The sequence below is a fragment of the Alosa sapidissima genome, chromosome 10 (genome assembly GCF_018492685.1).
Source record: "Alosa sapidissima isolate fAloSap1 chromosome 10, fAloSap1.pri, whole genome shotgun sequence".
NCBI classification, from domain to species: domain Eukaryota; kingdom Metazoa; phylum Chordata; class Actinopteri; order Clupeiformes; family Clupeidae; genus Alosa; species Alosa sapidissima.
Window position 1 is genome coordinate 29,008,179 of NC_055966.1, and position 13,746 is coordinate 29,021,924.

Below are 13,746 nucleotides of genomic sequence, written 5' to 3' on the forward strand. Positions count from 1 at the left end.
GAATCGTGAAGAATTGTCTCTGGGGCACTAGTGGGCTCCCACAGTGTTCGGTTAACACATGGGGTAACTGTGCTCATGTACGGGCAAGAGATGATGCGCTTCATTTCAGAGTTGTGGTAAAATGTGTGTTTGTGTGTATCTACGTTAGGGGATCAGTGTGTGTGTGTGTGTGTCTACTGTATGTGTGTGTTATAGCAGAAAGATGGGACGTGTTAACTACACTGCCCACCACCAAGTTGGTGTGGACTGTGAGTTCTGATTATTATGGGATGGCTAGTTGACCTCATTCTGGGATGGTTGCAGGGATGTCTGGGGGTTATTATGGGATGGCATCCTGATCCCTCCCCTCTACTTGAGCTCCTGACTGCTGAGGACACATTTGATCTCGTATGCTTTGCGTTTGATTTTGGGTCAAAAACAATAGTACCCCATCACAAGAGTGGCCATATGTGAACCCATTCTCTTTCGCATGGTAAGACACTGTGGGCAGAATGCAGAGTTCAAGTCAAAAGCACATGCGGGTGAAGAGCCCCAGCTGTCTGTAGCTGTCGGTGCGTTTTCTATCATGAGTTGTAGTGAAAGTGGTGCTCCATCTACAGTGCACTCGGGTGTGAATGTTATACACAGGAGGTCTTTACAGACAACAGGAGAACAGAAGAAAGTCTGTGTGTTGGGGGGCGGGCAGAATGCAGGATCTCTCATATTATGGGATGGAGGGGTTACAGGGGTGGTTGCTTGGGCAGTTGCTCGGTATATTATGGGATGTTGCATGGGGGTGTGGCTTCCTAGAATGTTATGGTCTGGATAGCATGTTACAATGGCATGTTTTGCACAAAATAGCTTTGTCAGAGTCCAGAGAAAATGAGTTACCTCGAAATGACATGGAACATGAAGTAAACGTTTCAGCAGATTTATCAGGTAGAATTTACTCAGCTAATTCAATAGAATGAAGGGTGAGTCTGTGTGTGTGTGTCACATATGAGAGAGAGAGAAAGCAGGTAGAAGATATTGTGATGACAACAGACAAATTCAGTAGCACTACACTGCTCCTCTCTTTGTCTGAGACTGCATGATGCAATCAGATGTGTGTGTGTGTGTGTGTGTGAGAGAGGGAGGGAGAGAGAGAAAGAGAGGGGGGGTGTTACGCACACCCAATAACATATCCTCCTTGGACCATCCTTTCAACATTATATTACTGCTACAGTGGATTATATGCTGTATATGTGCACCATATTTACAAAGATTGTCCTGATGTCAGTGTGTGTGTGTTTACAAATGCAATGAGTCTTGTTTCATGAGGGGTGAGGTGGTGCAACCCCTCCTTGTCCAACTGTTGTTTGTGATTGGTGATTCATCTACCCCCCCCCCCCCCCCCCCCACATCTCCATGGTTACTGGGCATGGGCAGACTGGTGGTGGTGTGGTGGTGGTGATATGTGTGTGTGTGTGTGGGAGGGGGGGGGGGGGGTAGAGAGGGGGACATGGTGGCAGATGTACAGTACATCAGTACATACATAGATTGTGTTTAGTAAACTCAGTCATCTATATGAAACTCATCAGTGATACAGTGTTACGTCACCCCAGTTTTACCCAAACAAAGCTCTTCTTAACGAGGCCATTAGGACAGACACTAACTAACACTACAAACAAACTCCTCATGCTCCCCCAAAACCAAGCCAACAGCTGAAGCGATGGGGATCCCGTTACAAGTAAAACAAAAAGCTCAGGTTAAATCTCCTTTAGAGGAGAGCCCCTGGCTCTGGCAGGGTTAGGGTTTGCTTGCCCAGCCGATGATGTACTGTAGCTGCTCGAGTAAGCTGGGCCGGGGAGCCAGACACATGGGCCGAGGTGGAGGATGGATGTGCTGTGAGTTGGTGGGCTGGTCCAGGCAGGAGGAACGAACATGCGGCCAGCTGGAACAGAGCATCGGACACTGAGGTTGTTGGGTTCGAGCGTCTCTGTTGGGCCAGAGAGCGGGGCTGATGATGGGTACTGTGAGGGTCAGGCTGACCGAATGACTTGTGATTCTTCTCCAAATTCCAATCCTGACAAATGTAAAGTGATATTTCATTACTCACTTTCATTAATCTGTTGAATGTTTTCACTGTGCATTAACTGTTGTATTCCATTTAGATAGATAGATAGATAGATACTTTATTGATCCCCGAGGGGAAATTCAGGAAATTTGTAGTGGTTTCATTTACCCGTTCTTTCATTTCTGCTGACATTATTTTGACTTCCGCATCACTTGCCTTGCATTGGGAAGTGTTTGCTGGAACATGTTCTTGAAATTACGCTCCTCAAAACCTCATCAGGCTGCAAATGCAAAAGCACAATTGAAATATAAAGTACCCTAAATGAATTACTCATTGTAGTAATGAGCTATTGTTGTTTTCAAGTTAAGCACAGAAAACAAATCTGAAACCCCAGTTAAGTTCCTCATTAGTGTTACATTAAGTGAAGCAGCAGCAACGTCACCACCTGACAATCAGTCAATCAAAATAGCACAGTCAATTTGAGTTTAAAGAGCAACAGCATTACCACAATTAAGGCCTCTGTTGTAGGGACTGTATTTTGCTCTCCATTTTGAGCCATCAGTGATGATAACTGTCACAGTATGACTCAAATCCAGCCAGATCACACATCAGACTGTATGAGTGGCTTATACAACACTTTCATACATCAGCATTTCTGATCTTTTGCAGCCCTGTTTAATAGAAACCAAGCATGGTGCCTGATGGCAATTATTACATTGATTGCTTCCAGCAGAAAATGTTTAGATATTCAAACCACAGCCAGCAAAGCCAAACAGAGCTTTCCCAGACAGCTGCTGGCCTGGATCAGGACGGCACCTGGGCCATACCAGAACCAGAATCAGATTTTTCTGGGGTAATCGTGTAAACAATTCCGGAATCAAATTCTATTAGGGTAATAGTGTTAACAATTCCAGAAGCAGATTCTATTCGGGCAATAGTGCGTCCATGAGCAACTAGCTCGCCAACAAACACTAACAATGTCGCCAGTTTGTTGTTGACAAGTGAAAGATCTCAACTCATAAGTGGGATCTTCTGAAATGGGAACTTTCCTACTTCCCAGTTGCATGAACCCACAATTACATAGTCAGATAATATCAGGGTAATAAGTGTAAACAATTCCAGATAATATCAGGGTAATAAGTGTAAACAATTCCAGATAATATCAGGGTAATAAGTGTAAACAATTACATAGTCAGATAATATTAGGGTAATAAGTGTAAACAATTCCAGATAATATTAGGGTAATAAGTGTAAACAATTCCAGATAATATCAGGGTAATAAGTGTAAACAATTCCAGATAATATCAGGGTAATAAGTGTAAACAATTCCAGATAATATCAGGGTAATAAGTGTAAACAATTACATAGTCAGATAATATTAGGGTAATAAGTGTAAACAATTCCAGATAATATTAGGGTAATAAGTGTAAACAATTCCAGATAATATCAGGGTAATAAGTGTAAACAATTCCAGATAATATTAGGGTAATAAGTGTAAACAATTCCAGATAATATTAGGGTAATAAGTGTAAACAATTCCAGATAATATTAGGGTAATAAGTGTAAACAATTCCAGAATCAGATTTGATTAGGGTAATAGTTCAAACAATTCCAAATCAGATTACATTGTGGTAATAGTGTAAACAACTAGAATTGGATTCTAGTAGTGTAATAATTGGTTATGGTTGTTTAGCAGACAATAATACAAACAACTCCAGTAATTTATTTCATCTGGGTAACAGTGCAGACAATCCCAGTTCGCTGTGGGTAGTCGCACACTTGTCATAACTAAGTCACAACACCATTTACCTGGCAGATAAAGCAGGAGCAGTTTTGGCTCTGATATGGAACGGGCCAGCACATCTGGACTCAATCCCTACTAGAGTCAGCTGAAGCCTAGCAAGAATAACCAGTAAGATTTGTTTTCCACTTGGTCTGGGAACAGACATCCTGCGGCATGTAATAAATCTATTACAAGAAAAACAAGGTTTGTCTATTAAATAACAAGACTGTTATTACCAGTATACAAACTAGACGACTACAAGTTGTCTTCATTACAATAAATTGCTGCATCAGTCTCATCATTCATTTGCCGGGGAGTCTGTTTCTTCGGTCATTACTCCATTGATGACTCCCACGGTCTCAGCCTCTCAGCCCATTTCATGGGTAGCAAAGCAGAAAAACAGCAAACTCATCACAAAGTGTACAAATTAAACCAATTCCTACCAGTCATGATTCATAGCACAACAGCCAGACTGGAGTAGTAAAACTATTTGTTGATTGCCCATAGAGAGGAAACATGCCTTGCAATAATGGTCTGAAATTGATTCTTTCAATTGCCTACACATGTTGCACTTGATCCTGGCAAGCGTGCTACAGTGTATTATTTACAGAGCCCGGGCCGTCCTGTCACCCAGTACAGATGAGGTCTCTTGCCCAGGACATGCCAGTCCTGTTTAGGCTGAGAGCTACTAGATGTTGTTAGCAATTTGTAGTCTGTGGGGTGCAAGAAAACCGGCCAGGTGGACAGTCAGCCGAAGCATATTATGGTCTGTCACTAGTGGCCCCGGGTTTCCCTGGAGACCATGTGACTGGTATTTTTCTTCCCTCTCTTTTAGGAGTTTATTATGGGATGTCAGAGGCTGCTTATAAGTATTATGGGATGTCTTGGAGGGCGGGTGGGGGTAGTGTCTCCATAGCAACGTGGTTGCTAAGGGGGCTGGGACTAACTGCAAGGGGAAGGGTGTGTGTGTGTGTGTATGGGGGGGGGGGGGGGACTATTATGGTCTGTACGTTGCGAGGTAACTATGCAGAGTTGTGTGAGTGTTCGAGAAGGGGGGGGGGGTGTTATTATGGGATGCCTGCCCCCCCCTGATCTCTTTGTGTGTGAGGATGTTAGCTTACTGGTCAGTGACGCTGGGGGAAAAGAGACAGGGGAAGGAGTAGGCGACGTGTTTGGCGGATTCGAATTTTTAAAAGCTTCTTGACCGCTGGATTTTACAAACAACATTTTACTGACATATTACTAACTTCCTAGAAATAATTCTTATATTATACGACGACGAAGTGTGTTTATCTTGGAATTCATAGTAAGTTCAGAATGCTTATTTTCAGGTGAATTTAATTTCAGATAGTGAATTTAATATAGTATTGTATGACAAGCCACGCTAATGATCGAATATCGAGCAATAATAGTAGGCTATGCCACAGGGTGACAGCCGCGTTGACGTAGCGCGGCTCGTATGGCTACCGACTGTCCATAGCTAGCTGTCCGTCTTCCGTGCACGGTCTAACAAATGGTGGGCACATGATGGTCAGACAAATGTCCCATGCATTTGATGACATAATTAGCGTGTTTTGTTATACTAGTATTTACAAAAATTCTGCTGTTCAGTTTGTCCAGCGACATGAGTGTTTGGACCGTTGAAATTCCTAAGTTTCTTTAACCTGCTTTATATCAATGACACGACATTAAACTGTACGTAGTCTTAATTACACATGTAAGCATTGTTTAGCCTACTGTTTTAAAATGTTCGCTGTCTTATCTTTCAGCGCCTCCACCGCCCTGCGCCCCGGACTCCTTCACAGCTACTCGCCATTTGCCCCCTCCCTCGCTGACAAGATCACTCTGAAGAGGGGCTAGTAAGAAATAAATACTTTAAAGAGATACAGTTAGTAACATAGTTTAGTGTGGTGTTATAAACGTGTCACACATCATGTCGGGGAGTGAAGATGACAGAGATGACTTCGGACCAACGGATGAAAGTGCACTCGTACATGGTAAGGTTCAGCGTGTTTTGTTTAGAAGCTCCCTTCATTGGTTATTTAAACCAGTTACCCTAGCTAGCAAACCATTTGCTAGCGTAGTCCGTCACCGTTACGCCTGACTGTAGTGCAGTTGGTAACTTTCACAGTTGATCTTGTTAGCAACTACTGTTAAAACACCTTAACCTCAAGCCCCTTTTGCACTCGTATCCATCACACAGTGACAATTTTTCGACTCTAAAGCTTTATTCTATGCTGCACGCCGCCGCGTGTTCTAGTGCCTGCGGTTACTACTAGCTAGCATGGTGGCGGAAGGGATTACCTAACTAGCTAGCTACCGCTGGCTAACTAACCAACACGCCCATTTTGTTTATTATGAACGTGAATTTGCGAGATTGTAAAAACACCTTTATGTCCTCATGATTCGTTATGTCCTGTCTGCAACGTTACTCTGTTGTTCATCGGCGTTGAATGGCGAGCACTAGTTTTACTTTAATCCGCCTGTTCCACTGCTAATATTTCATATTCACCAGGTTAACCAAACTGTTTACATCCTCACCCCTGCGCCCCGCGCCTCCGCGTTTGTAGCGTCTTCGCAGTATGGTTTTCATCCTATCAAGGACGGGGCCGTGTTTTATTCATTTCCATTGGTCTATTGATCGAAACCTGTTAGATTATGCATTCGTGTAAATCGCCACTTTCAGTCTTTTTAAGGGGAAAACAGTCATATCCACACATTTTACATAGCAGAAATGTTTCCTTCATTTTTAAAGAATTAAGAGTAAATGTATATTGTAAGGTTCCAAAAGAAGTACTTACCTAAAGTACGTTTTTTGTATTTTTTATGACAATACGTGCGTCGTGCAACAATAATAACAATTATTCTACTAGAAGTATACTATTATTTTCCCTTTATAAGATGTAGGTTATGTTCAGCATTCGGGTCACCCTTGTTTATTTAATAAGTAAATGAATCATTAATACATTCCTATACTTAGTGACTTACTAAATCGTCATGTCTCTGTCAGATGAAGAGGAGCCTGAAGAGCCCTCTGAGGTTGAAGCCCCAAAATCCAAGAAGAAGAAGAAGGCCAAGAAGAGTCGTGAGAGTCGGAGCAGTAAGAGGCAGAAACCCCCCAAAGAGGTATTAAGTATAGTATAATAAGTGTAAATACTCTTTTGATCCCGTGAGGGAAATTTGGTCTCTGCATTTATCCCAATCCGTGAATTAGTGAAACACACACAGCACACAGTGTACACACAGTGAGGTGAAGCACACACTAATCCCGGCACAGTGAGCTGCCTGCATCAACAGCGGCGCTCGGGGAGCAGTGAGGGGTTAGGTGCCATTGCTCAAGGGCACTTCAGCCGTGCCTACTGGTCCGAAGTGCTAACCGGTAGGCCTTGGCTGCCCCCGGTACAGAACACAGCATCACTGCCAAGTCTGGCCCAGACCAGGCCCATATCTGGCATCATGCACAGTGTTGTTCTAAAGATATAATTCCCAAATTGGTTGGCTATATTGGCAAAATTGGAGCTCATGGCTTATTCAGAGCTACTTCCAGGTCAGCATAGGCAGAGAGATAACCAGCTTGTATGTGCTCTGGAGTTTGAACATATCATGTTTTGATGCCATTATACAGTACAGCTTCAGTAAGTGTAGTTTACCAGTGAACCAGTGAACTATCAAAAGTCACACTAGCCATGAATCAGCCATGATGAATTAGCCTCAGACAGCCACAACTGACACCTGTCACATGTCACTCCACTCTTGTAGTGAAGGGCTTGAACCTGCCCAGGAGCATGTGTTCTGTTTTCGTACGCCTCTGATGCTCATGATGACTTCCTGTTTGTCTTGCGGCAGCCGGAAGTGCCACTGAGTTCTCCCGAAGCTCTGGAGGCCGTGGGCCTGGCTGAGGTCGAGGAGGAGGAGAGGGTGGCAGCCAGGTCGGAGAGTGAGGGCAGCGACTATGCCCCCAGCAAGAAGAAGAAGAAGAAGTCCAGCTCCTCCAGAGACCGAAAGAAACCATCAACGGCAGAAAAGAACAGTGGTGGAAGGAACAAAAGGAAAGAGCCAGAGCCAGAGGATGAGGAAGATGACGATGATGATGGTCAGGTGGGGAAGCTTGTCGTTTGGAGAGTTATTGTTGGTGGTGTTGAAGTGACTGAAGCAGAGACAGAGACAAAGCAGTGTGTGTGTATAAGCAGTGTGTGTATCGTTGGATGTACCAATTGTCTAAGGGAAGTCCTTGAAGCTCTATGAGACAGATTTGCCTCCCATACTAATATGTCTCTCCCATATCAAAAGTTCAATCTCAATGAGAAAAAAAATGCATATTGCAAGTGACATATCTGTTTATCTATCTACATCTGCTTTTAGCGTTGTTAGATTGTTTATTGTTTTTGCAGGAACCTAAGACATCAGCCCAGCTGTTGGAGAACTGGGGCATGAAGGATATCGATTACGCCTTTACCCAGCAGGACTACAGCTCCCTTACCAACTACAAAGCCTTCAGTCAGTTTGTCAGGTACACTCACAGACCCTCACACAGTGATGGGCAAGCTACATAGAAAATGTAGTGATCTAAGCTATCAGTTACTCTATATTAAATGAAGCTTAACTACACAAAAGCTTCCTCAAGACAAAATCTACTAAGCTAAGTTACATACATTTTGCAAAAGTTGTTTACTACATCAGAAGCTACTTTGTAATTTACAAAAATATTAACATAAACCAATAAATTGAACCAGCTTCGTAGCTTCGGGCTATTTCAATGACCTAGCCAACTTAACTCAGTCATAACAGATACAGTAACTCAGTTACCTTGATTTACAGATGTAGGCTATAACATATGTTCAGTTCAAAAAGGATAATCAAAATAAAATCAATTTGAGAAGAAAAGGCTCCACACAATAGCGAAAGGCAGGTACAGTAGGGCCTACTGAGAGAATGTGCATATGTGACCCAATGTAGATTTGAGCATTTCTTAAGTTTGCAGGATAACACTACACGGCTGCCCCACACGGATAACACGGCTGCCCCACTATTTGAGGGGCAGCCATGGCCTACTGGTTAGCGCTTCGGACTTGTAACCGGAGGGTTGCCGGTTCGAACCCCGACCAGTAGGCAAGTTTGAGAAGAAAAGGCTCCACACAATAGCGAAAGGCAGGTACAGTAGGGCCTACTGAGAGAATGTGCATATGTGACCCAATGTAGATTTGAGCATTTCTTAAGTTTGCAGGATAACACTACACGGCTGCCCCACATGGATAACACGGCTGCCCCACTATTTGAGGGGCAGCCGTGGCCTACTGGTTAGCGCTTCGGACTTGTAACCGGAGGGTTGCCGGTTCGAACCCCGACCAGTAGGCAAGTTTGAGAAGAAAAGGCTCCACACAATAGCAAAAGGCAGGTACAGTAGGGCCGACTGAGAGAATGTGCATAATGTGACCCAATGTAGATTTGAGCATTTCTTAAGTTTGCAGGATAAACTGCAAGCTAACGTTTTGCTCTAACTCAAGCTCTTAACTCTTAACTATATTTGAAATACAGTAGCAAAGGCATACACAATGTATCAATGTGCGTGTATGCATGTTTGCATCTTCATTGTTGGGTGGATTTTCCCCTGTAAAAGCTTCACCTCTTGATTATCCCAGTTTCATTCCACTTGACTGAAATGTTGGTGCTACGTAAAAGTACAATTACCCAGTCAGTTTATCTTTACCATGTGCAAGTTACACACAATTTTGAGTCTATTTTATAGACATTGCTCAATAAAACCACACAGTAGACTACCACTAACATCTTTACAAACACAATTTTGTTGCTTCATCTCTGGCATGGGAAATTAGTTTGTATTTCGAGTTTATAAGGAATATAGGCTAAATAATTAATGTATGGGCGGCCAGAAGGAAGCTCTACTGTAAGCTCCACATGCTCTGGAAAATGTAGCTTCTGTAAAAGCTACTGTACTACATGGTGAAAAAAACAGCTAAGCTATTGAAAAGCTATCTGCTTCAGAAAATAGCTACGCTACCACAAAGCTACTGAGAAATGTAGTTAAGCTAGTAGCTTCGCTACAAGTAGTGAAGCTACTGCCCATTACTGCCCTTACACATGCCTGGTCTACTCGTCTTCTCTGCTTCTTCTACATTTTTTTTTATCTCTGTCTTTCTCATACTATCTCCTCACTCACTCCCTCCCCCCCCCCCCCCCCTCCCCCCTCCCCTCAGGCCGCTCATAGCTGCGAAAAACCCCAAGATCGCCGTTTCGAAGATGATGATGGTCCTGGGTGCCAAGTGGCGTGAGTTCAGCACCAACAACCCACTCCGCGGCTCTGCCAGTGCCAGCGCTGCCCTGGCCGCCGCCAACGTGGCTGTCGCCGTGGAGAGCATGGTGTCGGGGGGCAGCGGGCCGGACGGAGCGGGCACCACCGGGACCCCCGCACCCGCTAACACCCCCCCAGCGCCACCCCCTCCCCCTCCCCCTCCTCCACCGGCGCCGCAGCAGCCAGCCGCACCGCCCCCACCCCCTGCTCCGCCACTTCGCAAGGCCAAGACCAAAGAGGGCAAAGGTCAGAGCACGGGGGTGGGGGGGGGGGGGGGGGGTGTTATCACAGACAGGGGGCAGATAGAGAGATGGTTGCAGTAGAATTCTGCTCAAGGTTATTTGGTTTTGTTCCTATGAAAAGCCAGAAATGTGTGGAGCTCCTTGAACCAGTGTGGAGCTCCTTGAAGTGAACTGCTTTATTGGAAGCTAGAGTTCAGAGTGAATGTTGGGGTGTGTGGAACGTCCTGTAGTAGAACTGAACTGCTATGAGAGATACAGGACACCTCGAAGGCTGTTGAATAGTCATGCCTTTATAGCATGCAAAGGAAACAAGTGGTTCCGTTTAAAAAGAAGTCAACTTGTTCAGTTTGTTGTACAACTTTCTTTGGTCCTAAGTATAAGTATTTATACTCTTTTGATCCCGTGAGGGAAATTTGGTCTCTGCATTTATCCCAATCCGTTTATTAGTGAAACACACTCAGCACACAGTGAACACACAGTGAGGGGAAGCACACACTAATCCCGGCGCAGTGAGCTGCCTGCAACAACAGCGGCGCTCGGGGAGCAGTGAGGGGTTAGCAGTGAGGGGTGCTCAAGGGCACTTCAGCCGTGCCTACTGGTTGGGGTTCGAACCAGCAACCCTCCGATTACAAGTCCGAAGCACTAACCAACAGGCCACAGCTGCCCCCGGTCCTATAACAGCGATAGCATGGACAGTTAGCTTGTTTACAGTTGATTCCATTGTTGCGAAGTAGGCTCAACCGTCGTCCTACTATGGTTGTTATAGTTACCATTCATAAGCATTGGAATGGTGATTAAACTTTTTTTTACCAGACCTAGGCTACATCATAGGTGTCCCGTTATTCAGAATTAATAGCCACCCCATCAGCCAATCAGAAAAGAGTATTTCTTCTCTCCGGGTGATAAAATATAATAGATGTTGATGGTGGTGAGGTTAATCTGAGTAAAAGACAGTTAAAATAACTGAAAGTATTGTATTGAAAACAAAGGACAATATTGGGAATTCGACATTTAGACTTAGACTAGAGAGTCTGGGGTTTAAAACCCAGATTTTGAGTTCAGGCCTGATGTCTAAGCAATGCTTTTTGTCCCAGGCCCCAACGCTCGCAAGAAGAGCAGACCCCCTCCCAAGCCTGCAGACAAGAAGTCCAAAGCCAAGAAGGTGGCTCCCCTCAAGATCAAACTGGGCAGCTTCAAGAGGAAGCGCTCCTCGGTAGGAGTTGCACTACTACTGTCATCAACAAGGGCCATTCCAACGCACTTACAAATACACACACGCACACGCACACACTACTGTACATGCATCTGCATCTATGAGCCACCACTGTCTAACACTCATTCAAAACAAACACATCATCCACATCAATGTGAAACACTAGCATGCAGGTGTTTTGGGTGGTGTTCTAAGTGCCCTATCCTGTGCAGAGTGGCGAGGATGAGGAGGGCGACAGTGACTTTGACCGCTTCTCTGTGTCCGATGGCTCCGGCCGAAGCAGCCGCTCCAAGAAGAAGCCCAAGAGCTCCAAGAAAAAGAAGAAAGGTCAGCACCAGCACTAGGCACACCCTAACCCTCTGATCCCCTGACCCCTGCCCTCCTGACCCTGTGAATGCAAAGGTCACATTATCAGCCTGAAGTCCATGTTGTTCATGTGTATGTTGATGTACAGTGTGGCTCAGTTTTTTCAATTCACTCTTCATTCAGACGCATTCAGTCCATTCATATGCATATGAAAACGTTGACATCTTCCGATGATCCAGTGCTCAGCTTACCAAGCTTTCATTCACCTGTTTGCAATAGCCTATAGTATGTTCCTGGAAGTAGTTTAAAGAAGAATATTAGCTTGTTACTCGTACCAGTGTTGGAAAGCATTTTGTTCTTGTACTCATCTTTTTTGTCTCTCACTACTCCCCCTCTCTCTCTACTCCCCCTCTTTTTCTCTTTCCTTCACACCTCCTCTTCTCTCCCTTTCTTCTCTCTCCTCCTCCTCCCGTCCTCATTCCATCCGCCACCCATGTTCTCTTTTCCACTCTCCTCCATCTTGTCCTCTCTCCCCCTCTCTCTCTCTCTCTCTCTCTCTGCCCCCCCCCCCCCCCCCTCTCTCTCTCTCTCGGCCTCTGCTGCAGTGGATGAGGATGCTGATGGCTATGAGACTGACCATCAGGACTACTGTGAGGTGTGTCAGCAGGGCGGCGAGATCATCCTGTGTGACACGTGCCCCAGAGCCTACCACATGGTGTGTCTGGACCCAGACATGGAGAAGGCCCCCGAGGGCACCTGGAGCTGCCCACACTGCGTGAGTTTACACACACACACACATCTGACACATCACTCAAACACATTTACATGATCATGTATGTCATCTGATCATGTAGGATTATCTATGTTAAAAACGGATAATACATTTCTTGCCGTATGATTTCTTATCCCTGTCTCTATCTTTTTCTTTCGCTTTTTCTGTTTTTATCTCTCTCCTTTTCCCCCCTCCTCCTCTCTCTCTGTCGCTTTCTTCCTACGGCATTTCTTTGTCCCTCTATCTCACCCCCCCTCCCTCTTCTTCCTGTCTTCACCCCCTCCCCCCCACCCCGCACCCCCCCGGCAACAGGAGAAGGAGGGCATCCAGTGGGAGGCGCGTGAGGAGAGCTCGGAGGGGGAGGAGGCGGAGGAGGAGGCGCGGAGGGACGAGGGGGAGGTGGAGGAGGACGACCACCACATGGAGTTCTGCCGCGTGTGCAAGGACGGTGGGGAGCTCCTCTGCTGCGACACCTGCCCCTCCTCCTACCACCTGCACTGCCTCAACCCGCCCCTGCCCGACATCCCCAACGGAGAGTGGATTTGCCCACGCTGCCTGGTGAGGGACCTGTGTGTGTGTGTGTGTGTGTGTGTGTGTGTGTGTTAGTGTTGCACAGTGTATCGATACCAGAAAGGTATCACGATGCCTTCATGCAAAAAACGATACGATTTCTGACCTTTATAGAATCGATACTTTATTAAAATAATAACGTTCTGTGTCTGTGTGAACTGCTGCTCTCACTCCATGCTCCTTGCCACATCTAGACAAGTGGGCGTGTCAAGCAGGCAGCTCTGAGTGAGTGAGTGCGCATATACATCGCGAATAGTGAGTTCAAAGAACGACAGGTTAACGAATAGGCTATGCTATAGAAAACACGACTACAGTTTTAGTCTAGCCTAAGTGAAACGAGTATGGTTCTCTGGGATAAAGCGAACCTTCCTTCATCAATGAATTTTGACGAGACATAACGACTGTGATCATAGGGTGCATAAAGCACATAGGGATCATAACGCGATGAAAGCGCAATGTTCACGCCAGTATAACATTACCATAACTTGCAATCTATTTCATGTTCGGTCAGTACT

At 45.3% G+C, this 13,746-nt stretch overlaps 1 protein-coding gene and 1 long non-coding RNA gene across 10 annotated transcripts in view; one reads left to right on the forward strand and one right to left on the reverse strand.

The window, feature by feature from the left end:
- Window positions 1-1,445: 1,445 nt before the first annotated feature.
- On the reverse strand, window positions 1,446-6,562 carry LOC121720784. 2 transcript variants are annotated; one of them, XR_006034625.1, is made up of 4 exons: window positions 6,208-6,562; window positions 3,845-4,003; window positions 2,204-2,315; window positions 1,446-2,044 (listed from the first exon to the last, which is right to left on the reverse strand). It is a non-coding gene; the product is annotated as an uncharacterized LOC121720784 (long non-coding RNA). The 2 variants fall into 2 exon arrangements; XR_006034624.1 differs by lacking the exon at window positions 6,208-6,562 and having other exon boundaries at window positions 3,845-4,681.
- Window positions 4,833-13,746, forward strand: part of chd4b (chromodomain helicase DNA binding protein 4b) — a 43,742-nt gene continuing 34,828 nt past the window's right edge. For 4 of the 8 annotated variants that reach the window (XR_006034622.1, XM_042107184.1, XM_042107187.1 and 1 more), the window contains exons 1-10: window positions 4,835-5,124; window positions 5,588-5,815; window positions 6,829-6,944; window positions 7,665-7,916; window positions 8,210-8,328; window positions 10,034-10,374; window positions 11,465-11,583; window positions 11,796-11,910; window positions 12,495-12,664; window positions 12,974-13,219. Coding sequence is in view for 6 of the 8 variants with exons in the window: in XM_042107184.1 (XP_041963118.1) it covers window positions 5,752-5,815; window positions 6,829-6,944; window positions 7,665-7,916; window positions 8,210-8,328; window positions 10,034-10,374; window positions 11,465-11,583; window positions 11,796-11,910; window positions 12,495-12,664; window positions 12,974-13,219 (1,542 nt within the window). In the remaining 2 variants the exon portion in view is untranslated. Of the gene's footprint in view, window positions 5,125-5,248; window positions 5,335-5,587; window positions 5,816-6,828; window positions 6,945-7,664; window positions 7,917-8,209; window positions 8,329-8,938; window positions 9,210-10,033; window positions 10,375-11,464; window positions 11,584-11,795; window positions 11,911-12,494; window positions 12,665-12,973; window positions 13,220-13,746 lie in introns of those variants that run through there. The other 4 variants (XR_006034623.1, XM_042107188.1, XM_042107185.1 and 1 more) reach the window with 4 other exon arrangements.